General features: G+C 39.7%; 1 protein-coding gene across 1 annotated transcript in view; it reads right to left on the reverse strand.

Annotated features, from left to right (window-relative positions):
• Positions 1–16731, reverse strand: part of SORCS2 (sortilin related VPS10 domain containing receptor 2) — a 591861-nt gene that overhangs the window by 15672 nt on the left and 559458 nt on the right. The window contains exons 19-23 of the mRNA XM_075148660.1: positions 14498–14684; positions 10491–10624; positions 9009–9132; positions 4785–4897; positions 3049–3174 (exon numbers count right to left, since the gene is read on the reverse strand). Coding sequence (XP_075004761.1) covers positions 3049–3174; positions 4785–4897; positions 9009–9132; positions 10491–10624; positions 14498–14684 — 684 coding nt within the window. The remainder of the gene's footprint in view (positions 1–3048; positions 3175–4784; positions 4898–9008; positions 9133–10490; positions 10625–14497; positions 14685–16731) is intronic.

Consider the following 16731-nt stretch of genomic DNA (forward strand, 5'->3'; position numbering starts at 1 on the left):
CTATCTTCTTTTTCTGCATCCTTTCCAATGATAATATTTGAACATGTGAACACAATAGCTCCTGCATTGTGGTTAAGAATGCAAAAATAATGACACTATTCAAACTCTTAACCATTTATCTATACATCTGGGGGTCTGACTTGCCCTTTTTGCCAAAGCAACTCACTGGGAATTTTCATGTAGTAGTTTGTCTAGATAGAGCCCCAAATTTTCCTCAGAGCCACTGCTTTTCAGGCTATAATTTAAATGCTCTTCAATTGACTCTTTCAACTGGACTCATCCCACCTGACATTAGGCATGTAATAGATGTGCATAAATTAAGTGATCAAGTCTTCCTCTAGAGTCAATGATTAGAATGAAATAATTTTGAAATTGCTGTGTTCTTAAAACCAGGTTAAATCACACTCAGCTTTTATTTCTACATGCATAAATTTGAAAGAAAAAGGGCTTTTGTTAGAATGGAACCAAACTTCAGAATTGTTCAAAGGGCTCCTACTACTACACTGCCAACTTATTTACGATCTTTGTTATTGCTGACTACTTTTATCAGTAATGACTCCTATTCTAGACCATTAACTTAATAAATAGCATCACATCACAACACTTCATTTAAAACATCAATAGAAACTCCACCAAGTAGGTGTTCTCTGCCTGACCAAGAAATTATTGCCTTCTGAAATCACGTAATATCCCAAATCTAAAAGGTTTTCAGCCAAGAACAAATAGGTTCTCTTTAAGGGAAGACATTTCATAACTATGTCTAAGTTAAGGATTTCAGGGACACCTCCTCCAAACATGCAGAAAACATTCTGCATTGGTGTATCCTCGCAGTAGTGTCACAACACTGACTTTGATAACTGGCACTAGCAGCATGACAAAGCACATCCTTCCAGTGAAACATGATGAAGACCTTCAAGATTCTCTTCTGGTAACAGAAGAAAATGTAACAGATCTTTAAACGAGTGACATCGTATTTTCCTGTTGACTTCACCAGTTGCTGCTTCTAAGTTTATTTAGATAGGGTATATTTTCAGGATATTTCTCAAGTCACAATGGATTCTAATACAACACATATTTTATCAAAATTTGTGCCATTCAATTCTAAATCAACAAATTTAGCTAATGCACATATCAGTCCCTTAGCAATAACATAAAAATAGAAATTTAGGCAGCTGGCAGTAGAAGACTGGCTCTATAATACTGTTCTCTATAAAACAATCAGTGTCGAAATGTGATACTAGCGTACCTACTGATTTTTTATCATTGGACAGCATAGGTCACTGTAACTGCTTCTGTCTCCCTTGTTCCTGCTCCAACCAAATGTAGGTTGTACCTTATTTGGTATTTCCATACGTGTAATCCCCAACCACCACTGGCCTGACCTGGTCCACTCTAACAATGTCAGAAATATACATCTATTCTCCAGATTATACAATTACTTTCACCTTTCAGCGCTCCTCTAGTTTCAGAAAACCTTTGCAAGGTCTTACTAGAGGACTACTTATTACAGAAACTGTGCCCTGCTAAACTACTGTAATTTCCCCACAGCCCCACTGAACAAAAGTTTTCCCAAATCATTTGCAACGTGTGATTGTTCTTTATGCTTTGGAGTAACTCACAGGGTATTTCATACACAAACATGAAAATAAACCTTGTGACAGCATTGATTATAACTGATGATATTCTTTATGCTGCCTTGAAGCGCAGCACTAATATAACAGTTGAGATTTAAAGGGAACTAATATGCATAACACTTTGCACTGAAATAAAATGTTTGCACAACCTGAGAATCTATCACCATCAGTTCCCTTAAATTATTAAAGACGTCCATTCCATATATGCTTGGAATAAAGAGAAAGAATTTTCTTTAGAAGCTGCACCTCACTTCTTCAAGAAGTGGAACAATGCAAATAATTTTGAAGTGGTAATACACACCTGGCTGAAAGCCATAGTTCATGAATGGCTCTCTACTAAAGAAACAGCCTACTAAAATTAACCGTTTCCTGCAACATAATCAGGATTTCAGACTCCCAGAAATTCCCACTGTGATTACAGAGGGAGAGCAGTAAGGGTTTGGGTTGCCACAAAGCAGAAAATTTTGTGCATTCACATTGTACTCTGTGCATTTTAAACTAAGACACCTGTTCAAGTACTTGGACAACATCAACATACTCCTTTGGACATTCCAAAATGTACCCCATCAATTCCAAACACAATCTACTGGTTTTGTGTTAATATGAAGAGCTTCACCTTACCTACTTCCCAATTCTTTGGATACTGTGACCTTGTCTCAAAAAGATGTAAAATGCCCTTCAAAATTAACAATACCTTACATTGGGATTCTTTATTACTGGCAGGACTTGAACTCCTAGATACAGGCAGAGTGTTGGGATCTGTTCCTTCTCTATCACAGCCAAAGGATAAATATCAAAAGTTATAAGTGCCAGTCTTCTGATCTTTAACTGGCATAAGGTCTTTTATTATGGAAGAAATATGGTTTGGAAATAAGTAGAGAGAAACTAATGTCTGATTTTCATTCCTGTGTTCACTACATTTGTTTCTTGCCAATTGAAAAGGACATTTGCTCATAAAGGCAGAAACTACCTACTTGATGCTCTTTACATTATAGGTCAACTATTAAAGGTTCTTTTCTGTTTGACCTGAAATCTAATTTGCTTCTGAAGACAGTGCAGAGATGGTTCGTCCCTCTTTAGAAATATCAGTGTTCCAAATACACTCTTTGCTCTACCGGATCTTCACAGACTGACATGCCATCACTGTTGTTTCTGTTTAAAAAACAGATCAATATTAGTTATTCTTAAGAAATACACTAATACCAGTGAGCACTAGATTATGCTGGTCTATACACTGTCAAACACAGCAGTCATAGGTGTTGCTAGCTTTTACATGTCTCTTGTCAGGTGGGAGTGAGATCTTTACATAATTAGGGAGCACCTTTTAATTTCACAGAAAGACAATGACAGTACAGCCACTGATTGCAACAAAGGATGAAGACTGTCCTAACCAGACATACATTGCTCTGGTTACCTTATCACTAGTTACACTTCTCTTCCTTTTTGGTTGGTTTGCTGGTAGTAGCACATGTAAGTCAGCAGTTGTGGGCAGACCAGGTTTCACGACTGTCATGAGTGTTTCTTCGGGTATATTGGTCTCCTGTGAATACAAAGGCATATGGCAAATTATAGGACAGCATGCTTTACATTTTATAGAAAATACGTAAGTAACTCCACATGTGTCTCCTAGTCTTTGGTGTTCAGATCCTTAATATTTAGAGGGGATTCCACCAGAAGCTAAAACATGAACAAAGCCAAACATAAATTAACTGAAATGTGAGCTGCTTTTTGAAGATTGGAAGAGCTAAGCATTGTTATCGCATTAAAGAGATTTAGTGGCATCATGGAAAGAAGCAGAACAAAGTATGCAGTTTTAGCAAAACTCTGAAATGGCTGTGCATTTCTAGGGTAACACAAAAAAAACTCCTAAGTGATTTAGGATCCTTTGTGGCCCATTCAGACACTTCGTAGACTTAGAAGGGCATATTCATTACAGCCAACTTTAGCTTAGGGAGGTTGCTTTTCCATCGTGTTCGATGGACGGAAAAGAAGTCTTCCAGGGTGAGACTAAGAGCACCTAGGTTCAGGTCCTGAAATCGTTATGAATACCTGCAGCCCCCACTGAAAGTCAAGTGCATTCCTTTTCAAAATAGTTTGTGCAAATTTTGCTTTTAGTCCCAAATTTCTCCATGTGTTGTATAATACAGCCACACAATTCTAATGACACCCTGAGCACTTCCCATAGCCTTCCTTCCTCAAACAGATTCTGAAACTCCATTAAATTGTTCATATTCTTCTGCAAATGATTTAGTAATTACTAAAATGCAAGGACAATTTTATAAGGAATTAACACATTTGTTTGATTGACACTGGTTATGGAATGGGTTTAAGCTGAGAAAAGTGGGAATTTACTTTAATTTGACATTTGATGTGAACCTTAAAAAAAAGGCAGGAAAAAGTATAAAGCCGAAACCTGATTTGCACTACTGTAAATCCAGGAAAAGACAAGTGATTTCAAACACAAGCATTTACAAAACACTATCAACCTCCACCTCACAAAAAGCAGTGTGTGCACACTCAGTTGCTGGCAGCGTGTGTACCTGAAGAGCGCAGCTCTAGAGCTCACAGTTTTTATGGGGTGCTTTTACTTATCTCACAGAACTGCTGCATGGCTTTGTACTTGATTTAACCTACAGGATTCAACTGCACCTGATCCACATTTCTTTTGCTAATATGATCTAAAAAAACACCTGCGTGAACTGCTTGCCTATATATTATACATAATTTTCGAAGTTACACAACTGATACTGTAAATTTTTCCTTTCTGCTTTGTTTTTACCCAAAGCTTATGTCTTTTGTATTACACAGCATCCTTTGCTTAAGTTCTATAAATATATCACATTTAAGCTACTCTTCCTGTTTTGGAGTCAGCAGTATTTGCCAATATGTCTATCCCTAATCCCAGAGAGCAATATTTAGCATTAATTGCCAATTAGGCTGTGTTAGACCTAAACTTTCCATGTTACGATATCATCGTCTACAGCCTGCACGTAAAAGTGACGCTAGGCTCAAACTTGTTTGAAATATGGCTCATGAGGTTCACTTTATTATTTTGCTCTGCCTCCTTTTTTCTAAATGAGAAGGCATTAACTTAACCTTCAAGCTTTACGACTGGCCAGGGAACATTTTACGAGCAATCTGAAAGAGCACCTTTGCAAGAAGTCGTGTTACTACCCGCCCTATGTCTTCCCTCCACTCCGGTATGTTGGGGTTGTACATGTCCAGATGCTTAGTAAACTTCAGAGGAAGAACATGAAAATGATCTAGAAAAACAAAAATAAACATTTTGTAACAAGTTACAAGCCAGGTTGCAGAAACAGTTTTGCAGAAAAAAAAGCTGAAAATATATATTTGGCATTATTTGCTGTGCAGCGCTGCAGTATCTAGGAACCCCACTGCTCTCTGTTGTGTACTCGTGCACGGAGCAAGAGTACATTCCTGTCAGGCACTCAATTTCTTTCTGTATTTTCGTCAACATCATCAAATTTGTGCCTAAAGATAAAAAAGCAGGAAGAAAAAAAAATAAACAAAGCAGTTTTACATATGTGCTCTGGGGTCATAACCTTCCCAATAATTTTTCTTTAGGACAATACACCACACAGACGTGGTTGGTTTCTTTTATTTGTAATGGGAATGCGCCAATGGATTTTATTCTTGCTGAATCATAAACATGTTTTTTGCCCATTACATGTTCCTGTTTTTCATGTAAAATGAATACCTCATGTATTCCATCAACTAGCTATGAAAATAAGAACAGAAATGATATACCAAAGGCTAACTACTGCCCTCTTCAAAAAAATAAAAACAAGGTACACCCACAACATTTCTCTGGATATTGTCCAAAATATCTGAAATACCAGAAATGGGCTGTTCCTCAGTAAACAGTCTCTCAAATCTTCCCTCCATACTGGTTCCCTGGATGAACACCTGGGGAACTTAATGCAAAGCAGAGAAAGAGATCCTCTGGAATGCATGAGTCAAACCTGGCCTCCCCAGTGCTTCCGACAGAATTGTATTTTAATGTGATTTTCTTTTCCAGAGGTTTCTTTATTTCCCCCATGACCAGTACTTTCTTGCTCTTAGTATCAGGATTGGCCAGCACTAAAAGCAGAAGCCAAAGTCATTGATCTAGTCACACTAAGATGAGTTATACTTCTAAAGATTTCTAAAAAGTGGATGCACGTGTAAGCGGTTAAATCCATTTATCTTAGGAAAAGAGAAGGTTCATAAAAGCTGAATTTAGCATGAGTGTGGTTTTTACCATTATTTAAAATTAATAAGTATACTAAAAGCAAAAATAACAGAATCTTCTTCAGACAATAGAGATGTACCATGTTGTGTATTTCATGATATCTGAAGGCTTTTAGCTCTGCATTAGAAAGAAGCTTTTTCACTTATCACAATTCCCACATGTGACAGCACAGATACAAATGTAAATAATTCATCAGCACTACATTTTTTACAGTATATTATGCCTTGTCACCACATTATAAGACACAACAAAACACACCAGGGCACAACGCGAAACAAGAGTTGAAGGGTTATTCTATAATTACAGTGGAGCTATACTTGACCCAAACTCTCAGATAAATATCAAAGGAACAGTGATATATTGTGATAAAAGGCAATTATTTCACATTGCTTTTAATGCTGAGAGTATATACACAAGTAAATTTTCTGTTTTTCAGAGGTATTTAAACTACTTTATTTAGAAATTCTAAGAAACTCTCTAGTCAAAGGCCAAAATACTACTTAAACACTATTGCTAAACATAACATTTGGGAACCACAGTAACACTCAAACTAAGCAAAGGGGTGGCACGCCAATGTTGGGGGAGAAATTGGTTGCCCAGCTCAAGTGCATCTACACCAATGCACGCAGCACGGGCAGCAAACAGGAGGAGCTTGAAGCCATTGTGCAGCAGGATAGCTATGACTTAGTTGCCATCACGGAAACGTGGTGGGATGAGTCTCATGACTGGAGTGCTGCAATGGATGGCTATAAGCTCTTCAGAAGGGACAGGCGAGGAAGGAGAGGCGGTGGGGTAGCCCTGTATGTTAGGGAGTGCTTCAATTGTCTAGAGCTCAATGAGAAAGATGATGAGGTCAAGTGCTTGTGGGTAAGGATGAGGGGGAAGGCCAACAAGGCAGATATCCTGCTGGGAGTCTGTTATAGACCACCTAGCCAGGATGAAGAGGCAGACGAAATATTCTACCAGAGGCTTGCAGAAGTCTCACAGTCGCTAGCCCTTGTTCTCGTCGGGGACTTCAACTTTCTGGACATCTGCTGGAAATACAACACGGCAGAGAGGAAACAGTCGAGAAGGTTCCTGGAGTGTGTGGAAGGTAACTTCCTGACACAGCTGGTAAGCGAGCCTACCAGGGGAAGTGCCTCGCTTGACCTGCTGTTCACAAACCGAGAAGGACTGGTGGGAGATGTGGTGGTCGGAGGCTGGCTTGGGCTTAGCGACCGTGAAATGATAGAATTCTCGATTCTTGGTGAAGTAAGGAGGGGGGCCAGCAAAACCGCTACCATGGACTTCCGGAGGGCAGACTTTGGCCTGCTCAGGACACTGGTCGAGAGGGTCCCTTGGGAGACAGTCCTGAAGGGCAAAGGGGTCCAGCAAGGCTGGACGTTCTTCAAGAAGGAAGTCTTAAAGGCGCAGGAGCGGGCTGTCCCCATGTGCCATAACAAGAACGGGCAGGGAAGACGACCGGCCTGGCTGAATGGGGAGCTCTGGCTGAGACTCAGGAAAAAAAGGAGAGTCTACCACCTTTGGAAGAAGGGGCAGGCAACTCACGAAGAGTACAGGGATCTCGTTAGGTCGCGCAGAGTGGAAATTAGAAAGGCAAAAGCCCAGCTAGAACTCAACCTGGCCACTGTCATGAGAGACAACAAAAAATGCTTTTACAAGTATATTAATAACAAAAGGAGAGCCAGGGAGAATCTCCATCCTTCATTGGATGCAGGGGGGAACATTGCCACCAAGGATGAGGAAAAGGCTGAGGTACTTAACGCCTTCTTTGCCTCAGTCTTTAATAGTCAGAGCAGTTACCCTCAGGGTACTCAGCTCCTTGAGCTGGAAGACAGGGAACGGCGAGCAGGATAAACCCCCCATAATCCAAGAGGAAGCAGTCAACTGCCGAGCCCAGAGAGTTGTGGTGAATGGAGTTAAATCCAGTTGGCGGCCGGTCACGAGCGGTGTTCCCCAGGGCTCAGTACTGGGGCCGGTCCTGTTCAATATCTTTATCAATGATCTGGACGAGGGGATCGAGTGCTCCCTCAGTCAGTTTGCAGACGACATCAAGCTGGGTGGGAGTGTTGATCTGCTGGAGGGTAGGAAGGCTCTGCAGAGGGACCTGGACAGGCTGGATCGATGGGCTGAGGCCAACTGTATGACGTTCAACAAGGCCAAGTGCCGAGTCCTGCACTTCGGCCACAACAACCCCAGGCAACGCTACAGGCTTGGGGAAGAGTGGCTGGAAAGCTGCCCAGAGCAAAAGGACCTGGGGGTGCTGGCTGACAGCCGGCTGAACATGAGCCGGCAGTGTGCCCAGGTGGCCAAGAAGGCCAACGGCATCCTGGCCTGTATCAGAAATAGTGTGGCCAGCAGGAGCAGGGAGGGGATCGTGCCCCTGTACTCGGCACTGGTGAGGCTGCACCTCGAATCCTGTGTTCAGTTTTGGGCCCCTCACTACAAGAAGGACATGGAGGTGCTGGAGCGCGTCCAGAGAAGGGCAACGAAGCTGGTGAAGGGTCTGGAGCACAAGCCTTATGAGGAGCAGCTGAGGGAACTGGGGTTGTTTAGCCTGGAGAAGAGGAGGCTGAGGGGAGACCTCATCGCGCTCTACAACTACCTGAAAGGAGGTTGTAGCAAGGTGGGTGTTGGTCTCTTCTCCCAAGTAACAAGTGATAGGATGAGAGGAAATGGCCTCAAGTTGCACCAAGGGAGGTTTAGACTGGACATTAGGAGAAATTTCTTTACTGAAAGAGTGGTCAGGCCTTGGAACAGGCTGCCCAGGGAAGCGGTTGAGTCCCCATCCCTGGAAGTATTTAAAAGACGTGTACATGTGGCGCTTAGGGACATGGTTTAGTGGGCATGGTGGTGTTGGGTTGATGGTTAGACTCGATGATCTTAGAGGTCTTTTCCAACCTTAATGATTCTATGAAACAAAACTTTTCAGATGAAACCTTTCCATACAATCATACTGTCCAACTTCACAGAGTTACCTAGTGACAGTTCATCCCTCTAATTTTAACAATTACATGTGGCATTAGATATAATTTTACAACAGTTGTGTCAGGGCTGGTTTAAGAGGTATAAGAAACAAGTACATGTGAAACAAAAAAAAAATTACGAGAGTAATGTCTCACCAAAAACGTGGACAACTTTCGAGTCCTGAAGCATGGAGCTCCCACAGGAAGCCTGCACTGTAACTCTGACGTCACCTGTCTCAGCAAACTTTGTCACCAGAAAATTGTCCAATGTAAGGAGTGGCTTTAAAAAATAAAGAAGAGTTGAAAATAGAATTTCAGCAAGAACCGCAAGAACCACAAGAACAGTGTCTGAAGAGAACCGTAACTAAAATTATTAGCAAAAAAGGTTTCATACCAATTATTCAATTAATCAACGTTTTATCAAATTGTTCTGTTACAATTTTCAATACAGGATGTTTCGTTCCCTAAATAGAATGTTTATAAACAGAATAGCTGCCAGATGGGGCAAACATTTCTTTTAGAATAATTGGTAGAGTATTAGGTTTTCATTCGGATCCCACTGAAATAAACAGATTTTGAGTCAGGCTCACAAATCTCTACAAGATCATATATGGCAAGCCATCTGCCTCAAAAAATGTGGGTTATAGTCAAGGTCAAAAGGATTAATTCTGTAAACTTAGAGCATGACCCATGGAAGTGCACCAGCCCACTGTAACCTCCACGGCGGAACTGAGATACTCTGTTACCTGACCACATCTGTATGAATTACAAAACCCTTCACAAGACTACATCGATCTGCAGTGCCTGTTCTAGCAATGGCAAAGTCAATAATAACGAAAAGATACAGGCTGGGATTATGGTAGACAGCACATTTACAAGAAGAAAGTTCATTGTGCTTATCTGAAGCATTCTTCTGTCATGCTTAGTCTCCCTCATAAAGAAAATATTTTACTTATCTGTTATTGAAAGAATTACCTTAAAGAAATTAACCCAGCTAGACAAGAAATATTCCCAATAGAAATACTTGGAAATTTATTGATCTACTATACATTTATCTAGACTTTCCATCCCCAAATGAATATCACTAGATTGTTTGAGTGCTTTCACTGTTTTGATATCCTTTTAGACATCCCTGTTATTTTTGATACGGCAGTCTATTTTAGACTCCCAGAAAATATTTATCTATACAACGTATAGATATATATACACTTCTGTACAGCACTTAAATTTACAGTATCCACACTATCAACATGGAATTGCATAAATCCAAGTTTAATCATTCACCAATGCTATGATGTGAAATGCATCCCCCTCCACAAGGTTTTTTCCACAGGTAATGAAATAGAATAAATTGGTGTTCCACCAAAAGAAAATGGTTTAGAAATCCAAACCAATTCTAGAAGAGAAATTTGCATTTCCACATAAGTAGTAATAAAGGGAAATTTACACCTTAAATGTATGTGATAAAACAAGGGAAGTTAGATACTGACTGCCACTAGATATAACTGGCTATTTGGAAAGAAAGATGGTCTACAAGAAGTTATGCAACATGGTAGTATTTCTATTAAAGTAAAAGGTGTCACTCAACCTTTATTGGAAAGAGATTGAAAATAATCTCAGTCAAAACCTTTCATGTACCTGAAGGTTGTTTCCTATCCACCAGTAGAAGACTGTCAAATTAGGGTTCTTAGGCAGTATGATGGCTGTCAGATTCACCTCCTGGTTTCTCCCAACAACTGGAACCACTTCTAAATTTAAAGCCTGCAATGGAGCTGAACAAAGTTCCGAAAATATCATTGAACAAGAATCCATCAATTTATTAATACCTCTTTGCCCAAAAGCCTCTCACCTGCACACCATAAGGTCCTGAGTTTATTTTTCCCTCCCTCCTGCTTTTACATCTGTGTTGAAAGCTGCGGGCATAACTGGAAGGACCTCATTTCAACCAAAAAAAAAAAAAACCCCAAAACCCCCAAACAAAATCCTAGGGCAATGTGACAGATCACCAAAATGCACCTCTCTGATGCACTGGTGCATGTCCAATTCTAGAAAACATAAATATCCCAGTTAAAAAGTGGAAAAGGCAATCTCAGCTTTTTTTTTTTTTTTAAAGTAATAAAAGATCAAATAAATAGAAATCTAACAAGTCTCAAACTGCTAAGGGAAAAGCAGAGAACTGAAAAAGAATGTTGCTGACTACACATTTTCATTATAAAATATCAGCTATTAGGCTCACACCATACATAAACTCTCATTAATGCATGCTTTAAAATAGATGTGTACATCAGGGGAGCATTTATTTGCAAATCAAAACAGATAACCTCTGTACTCCAAAATGTCCCTTAGAGTAAGTTTATTCCTTTCTGAACTTTTGCCTACGAAGGCTGTAAACATTATTATTGTATAAAAGAAATGCATCATTACAATGATTTTATCTGCTTCTTAATGTTGTATTTTGCTTCTAGTACAATAACTATTGAAAGAAAATCTTTCCCTCGGAGGTTTCAGAGTATATCTTTTTCAGCATGTCTGAAGGTAAAAGCTTTATAACAGTATAATGTAATAACTAGAATTTCTTAACTTCAGCTGCACCATCTATCCAGGACACCAAACCGCTGTATGGTCCAACATGCATTCATTACACAGAGTGAATACTAACCCATCCATTTTTTGTTCCATTCTAAATATCTTTTAACTCATTCAAAGGTCTTTCATCTCAGTGCAAACTTAAAGGTAATTAACACCGGTCCAAAGTCTTTCTCTTACTCTCTTTCATGAACTGAATCATTGCCCATTTGCTTCTAATTCACTTTGACTAAACTGCTTGAACTTCTCTGAGAGCAAGTTGTCCGAGCTGTGCACACCCTCCTTTTCCACCTCACTTCAACTGGCCTGTGTGCTGCTTCGTCCGAATGTAAGGCTCTACTTTCATTCTGCTCTACTTCATTTCTCCGATGACTCTTTAACCACCTACGTGAATTCAAGCCATGTTGGGTGCTTAAACAAAAGGTTTCTTCAATAGCTTCTTTACCGAAACAGAGTTAAAATGCTCCTCCTGTTGTTGGTGTCCTGAGGAAAATTCAGAAATTGTAGGAATTCCATTAAATTTGTTCCTCCTAGAAATAGATTTTCCTTCTGATGAGGCAAATTAAAGAATTCTGGAGGGATCCGTGTCACTGTTTTGATTTTGCCATAAATTTACATTTTCCCAGAGGAAACTGATCATTTTGAGATATGGTTTTGCTACTGAAGATTACTTTCTTTTCCAAAATTTTTAGAGGGGAAGTTGTTTGGTACTTGAATGATGACTGTTATTTCAAGTTTGCTATTCCTATATATTAAAGAGCTAAAAATAATTACTGTGAGTCCTTCTGCTTGTCTCAGTCACACAATTCCATACTGCATTTGAACAAGCTTCATCGAACCCTTAAATGTGTACCATTAGGAATGAAGTTGACTTACACGATTTCTGTTTAACAAAGCTACAGTTTCAGTACAGTTTTCAGAGCTCCCTGATTATTCACACACTATAGAGATTATGGTTTCATGAAAAAAGAAAATGTATGCCTAGTTCTGCTTCAGTTCTTTTTATTCTGGGTTACCTCCTCACGTTTATACTATCAGACTTGCTCTAATTTCTCTTACAGTTCATTAACATGTTGTAGATTGTGTGATCTGGATCAGAAAGCATAATGTGGATGACAGGTTGAAGCTCATATAATTGTCCTGCATTACAGGGCATCCCATAGCAACAGAACTCGGTGGGAGTAAAAAATATTCCCTTTACCATTTGTCTCTGAAAAAATGCCCTGGGAATACATCAGCTGGAGATAGAGTGAAAGCAGGACTCTATGGACATTTCTGCTTTCATGGTATTCCACAGTGAAAAATGTCCCTGAATGGCTATTAGTGTTTCTCTAGAACATAGAAATTGCAGTTTAATTAGTGCCAGTTAATTTCCTCAAATCTTGTAATTTACCTAAAAAATTAAACAGAGCAAATCACATAGAAAGCATTTATTCAACTGGACCAGGTAACATGCTTCTGTGAGTCTTCTAGACCATGCGCAGCAACCATGGACAAGCTCAGGGATGGACCACGTCTGCTTCAGTGCTCTGCTGCCTCCGCACTTCAGCACCAAAGTCCTCTTAAAGCACCAGTCATTTTACTTGTGAAAAATACCTCTGGCTTCTGCAATTTGTAAATCCGCTGCATAAAACACAATTGACATCTTTCATTTATACTGTTTATCCTGATGTAGGCCACACCAGAAGCACATTCTGAGAGCGCGGTTGTTCTGTTTTCCGTCAGGGCTTGCTACTGCTTGTCATTCTCTGATCGGTAAGAAGTTGTTCTCCCCAGAGAGAAGGATGTTACAGAGTTTTTTGCTGTTTGTTGCTTGTACAGATCTACTGTTCCTGTGCTTAATCTACTTCTCAGCACCTAGAAGCTCCTAAAAAGTAATGGTGAAGCCCTAAGTAATTTATCTGAGCTCTCTGGAGTTGTCAAATGATTTAAACAACAAAGAAACAGATAGTGAAACTGAGGCGGAGAATTCAATTCTGATCCTTTCCATTTGATTTTAATAGGAGACTGGCCATTAGCATTAATGGGTTCCGTTAGCACAACTGGAAACTCTGGACTCAAGGACTCTGACTAGCAATACATAAATATCAGCAGTCACCAGACAGGCTGACATAAAGCACACAGATCTGTACACAGCTTTGTATGTGGCTCCAGCAATTTCCATTGCTTTGGTTTTAGGATGGAAGACACACCACTCACAACAGAGGGAAACGGACACCTGGAGAATGCAAGATGAGTATCTTCTCTTCTGATGTTACTTGTTCCTGAATTTTTGACACATCTGAAAACAGGCAAAGCAATAGCTATCTTGATTCTCGAAGGAAGAGGAAAATTCAGTTCCAGTTATGAGTTTCCTTCTTCATTTCAATTATGAGATGACTGAGGTACATTAAGCTTGCGATGGTGCATGATATTCCCTGTGCCGTGCTACTCTTTTCTTTTAAATGTATTTGATGGGGTTTTTTAGGTCTTAATTAAGGAGAGGGAGAGAAGTCTAAGTCAAGTAAGACTGCCTGCCAACATGAAGTTATACCTAAGTACCACTTTAAAACCTTGTGAGAATTAACTACCTAAAATCTAGATTCTAGTACTTTAATAAGTAGCCTGACTTTTAGAAACATTGAGATTTTGATTCTTTTTTAAAATCATACAGGAGCTCATACGTTTCTCAACACATCTGTTAGCTTGCTTCACACAGCACTTAGAAGTTCCGAAAAAGAAACAGCTTGAAGTGTTAAATTTTAGCTGCTAAGACTGCCAACGGGGTCTTTAGTCAGCGAGATGGATCAAATCTGGGATTTGAACTGAGGCATGCTTGCCATTTAAAAGATTGAGACACCATCCTTCTCCCAAATCCAAACAAAACTAACTCTGACCTCCTAATACATTAGGTTTACAAGCCTCTGCATTAACAACATACTGCACTGCAAGACTGTGTGAGGTTATTGAAAAAATATGCATTTGTCCTAATTTTGACCAGTAATCTTCTTTACTACTTCATAGCTGTCATGAGGTTTTTACAGAGCAGCAAAAGTAAGAAAACCAAAGAGCGGATTTACAGTTGACTTGGACGAACACCACAGCCTCATCATGCCCAGCCACATTCTCAGCCTTCACTGAGACACGGTAAATCCCAGGATTCTCATAGCGGTGACGGATGGGTTCTCCAGTCATCGTAAGGTTCACATATATCGCCTTAAAGCCATCTCCAAGATCCACCTGGTATTTGGTATTCAATATATCACCCTAAAAGGAAAATATATCAAAAGTATTTTAAATGGCCAGAACCAAAACAGACAGGACACATAATTATAACCATTTCCTGAATCACAACAGCATTTCCAGCCCCAGCCAGATATTTTGACTCAATTGCAATAGTTGCAGTAAAACCACCTCACCCATGGCAAAGATTTTAGTGCAACAGATGTTGTGTGCATTAACAGAGATAATACTAAACTTCCACAGCAAGATGCTACCTTAAAATAAGACCCTGCAAACCACTAACCAAGTTGTATGACACAGAAACCATCATTCTTGTCTTAATGCAGCTGGAGATTAACATAACGGTGCAGGGCAGCCCCAAGTTCTGGAGTGATGCTCGTATGATTGCAAACAACTGAATATTGTTATTTTAGCAAATTACCACTCATCCAATGAACTTCTAGCCTGTACAAATATAAAGTAAAATTAATTGGTTTAGACCTTCTTCACAGCACCTTCTAACCGCACCCTCTGAGTGTCAACCATATGGTCTTCAGGATCCAAGCTGGGATCTTTGCACAGAGTTGTACTGCATTATACAGAGCTACCAGCACGTCTAGAACTAACATGCTCTACTGCAAAATTAGATGCATGCTTAATGAAGCGGGTTATTGAGCTGAATTTGGGAAAGGGTTTAAAAGTCCAGCCAAATAATTCTGTCATGTCAAACATCTCACAGAATTTATAATTCGTTGCACTTCCGCTAAGTGCTCCTTTAAATGACACTGTCTTCTTAAACTCAGGCCTAAAATACTGCAAGACTGATACTACTGTCAGAAGACAAACATATGCCCATCACTCATGTTGTCACAGCATGGCTGCTCAGGAGAGAAGTCGGGCCTGTGCTACATGGACTGGCAATGTGGATGGAGTCAAAGGAAAATTCATTTTAGCTGTGAGCAGCAACACTTTCTCAATACTACCGGCAGCACTGCCTTAGCGAGCTGCCCTGCCTTCCTCGGTCTTCAGCAACATGTTCCTGCTCACTTGCCACAGTGCATGGCCATCACAGTCACGCAACTAAAACAGGTTGCAGGGCCAGACTTGGTAAAAAATTCTCCGTATTATGAAAACACAGTGTTGGTTTAAAAACCTTCATTGCTTCTAGGAAAGGAACGTATATATCCATATGCTAGTCAGGTGACCTGAATGGCCATCAGAGCAGAGAAGGATTGACACCCATCGAAGTATTCAAAAATCATTTCACTTCCCCATAAGCCACTCTCTGAAATAGGTTTATATCAAAATCTAATCCCAAAAGGCAGCACTAATGTAAAATCAAAGGAGGCAACAAAGCCTAGAACTTATGTACCCTGACATTACAAAGGGAAGGAAAACATACTATTATTTCCTCCTTTTATTATTTTGCAGTTTGGCTGATTTTACTCCATGTTTTATCAGATGAAAGAACATTGATTATTATGTAAAAGAATACCCATAATAAGGAACCTGGAGGGTTATCAAAATACCTAAACATCGTATTTCAACACACATAAAGGACCTTGAAAGCCTCTTCACTGTGAACATTTTTTTCCAAATAACGTCTTTCTTTTGACAACAGATGGGCAGAGGAGATAATATGTTATTAAACTTTAAAGCAGAAGAGATGTCTTCTTGCCAGCAACATGCCAGTAAGTGGAATATCTTTAGACGACATTAGCTTGCAAACATTCTTGTTTGCTCTTTCTTATGCTAACAAGTATACATGCATATTTTTTCCAGGTGAGACAGAAACCAATGTTGAAAGCCAGTAGGTGCAAGCTTCTCTTAATGTTTTAGTCTAATAGCTTCCCCAATGTAAAGTTGAGAGTGCTGTCTTCAAAACACCAAGGCATTTCTGTTTCCCTGACCAGGAAAGACAGAGAGCAGTGGACAGATAACAAAAGAGTCACATAGGGAAAAGGCAGTTAAATTTAAAAGGAATTGGGGCTTCCACTTCCATACAAAACAGATGATTGTCATGACATTATTTATTCATGCATTGAGCCAACAGAATTTGGGAAAAAAGTAATTATAAATATAAATTATTATT

Source organism: Calonectris borealis, chromosome 4 (assembly GCF_964195595.1).
Source record: "Calonectris borealis chromosome 4, bCalBor7.hap1.2, whole genome shotgun sequence".
Classification (NCBI taxonomy): domain Eukaryota; kingdom Metazoa; phylum Chordata; class Aves; order Procellariiformes; family Procellariidae; genus Calonectris; species Calonectris borealis.